At 41.3% G+C, this 1,579-nt stretch overlaps 1 protein-coding gene across 1 annotated transcript in view; it reads left to right on the top strand.

Moving 5' to 3' along the window:
* Positions 1–1,579, top strand: part of tbc1d8 (TBC1 domain family member 8) — a gene marked incomplete in the record, with an annotated part of 36,360 nt that overhangs the window by 19,118 nt on the left and 15,663 nt on the right. Inside the window, 1 exon segment of the mRNA XM_014033570.1 lies at positions 902–1,187. Coding sequence (XP_013889024.1) covers positions 902–1,187 — 286 coding nt within the window.

Raw genomic sequence — 1,579 nt, 5'->3', positions numbered from 1 at the left:
ACTTTCTACTTCTTACCTTTTTAAAAATGTAGTGAGTAGAAAGTACAGATAACTGTGTACAAATGTAATGAGTAAAAGTAAAAAGTACACTGAAAAATAATTACTCAAGTAGAGATAACCAAAATTTCTACTTAAGTACAGTAAGAAAGTATTTGTACTTGGTTACTTTACGACTCTGCATGAAGCCCCTGACAACATGCTGCAGCTCGTAGGATCAGTGGGACTCCTCCACGGTGAGGTGGCAGCCCAGTGAGAGGAAGAGCAAGAAAAAAAGTGACTTTTTTGCACTTTAGTTGTTTCCTTGTCTTAGAAAACACAGTTACTGATAAGTTTCTGTTTATCAACTCTGAAGTAGGCTACTCAGATTTATTTTTAACTCCGAACCTGTTTCCTGTGTTTCTGAGGCTGTTTATTTTGGACACACCAGGTGCCTCTGAGATAATTTCCTCTTCCTTTTAATGCCCACCTGTTAGACCACCTCTTCATCTTAAAACAGACCTGATTGTTTTCATTAACTCTGCAGATAAAGCACAGATTCCCCCCAAGTGCTTATTTTGTCTTCTGTTAGTTTCTCTGAATATCCAAGAGACGAAACAAGCCCATTTTAATAATAATCTGTAATCTGTCTGCTGTGAGGAGAGTGCATCACTGTTAATAGTGAGTCTGTAGTGTTGAGGTGTGGTTTGTGTTTTGTTAAAATAATAAACTAAATGGTTTTATAGCTTACAGAACGAAGGTGGAAGTCCAGCTTCTGCTGCCATCTAGTGGTTCAAATAAGAAAAAGTTTTTTAAAGTTGGGATTCCTTTAGAAAAAGCTTTCAACAGACTTGTGTGCACGAGACGCTCCTGTGTCACCTTCATGTCAACACACTAACTTGTCCCGTTGACTCTGTGGTCTCAGGAGCTCAGGTGGACCAGTCTGTGTTCGAGGAGCTGATCCGAGAACGTCTGCCTGAGCTGGCCGAGCAGGTCCCGGACCTGTCCACGCTGTCGTCCGTCTCTCTGTCCTGGTTCCTCACCATCTTCCTCAGCGTGCTGCCCTTCCTCAGCGCCGTCTGTGTGGTGGACTGCTTCTTCTTCCAGGGAATCAAAGCCATCTTCCAGCTGGGCCTGGCTGTGCTGGAGGCCAACACTGCCCCGCTGTCTGCCTGCACTGATGATGGACAGGCGCTCATGATCCTCACCAGGTACGGCTGTTCCAACAGGACCTCCTGTTTAAAGGATCCATGATTAGTTGTAACTTTAGACTTTATTTAATAAACATTTATTTTAACTGTAAAATAAAGACTGTAAAAATACTGTAGGCTGTTTAGTTTTGTAAATTTTTAAAAATATATTGTAACACGGACGGAGCCATTTTATTTGCACACAAAGCATTCTGGGTAAATGATGACGTGGATAGGTCCTCGGTGCGAGGCTGCTAGCGAGCTATATCCACCCTGAAGGTTAATCTTGGACAATATCTGATGATCGGCTTTTAACAGCCTTTATTTTACAGTTCAAATAAATGTTTATCAAATAAAGTCTAATGTTACAACTAATCAGGGATCCTTTAAAAACTAAAAATCAGTGTCAGTTT

The sequence above is a fragment of the Austrofundulus limnaeus genome, unplaced genomic scaffold (genome assembly GCF_001266775.1).
Source record: "Austrofundulus limnaeus strain Quisiro unplaced genomic scaffold, Austrofundulus_limnaeus-1.0 Scaffold1774, whole genome shotgun sequence".
In the NCBI taxonomy this organism is placed as follows: Eukaryota; Metazoa; Chordata; class Actinopteri; order Cyprinodontiformes; family Rivulidae; genus Austrofundulus; species Austrofundulus limnaeus.
The sequence above is the reverse complement of the archived record's forward strand: the minus strand, read 5'-3'. Positions and strand labels throughout refer to the sequence as shown.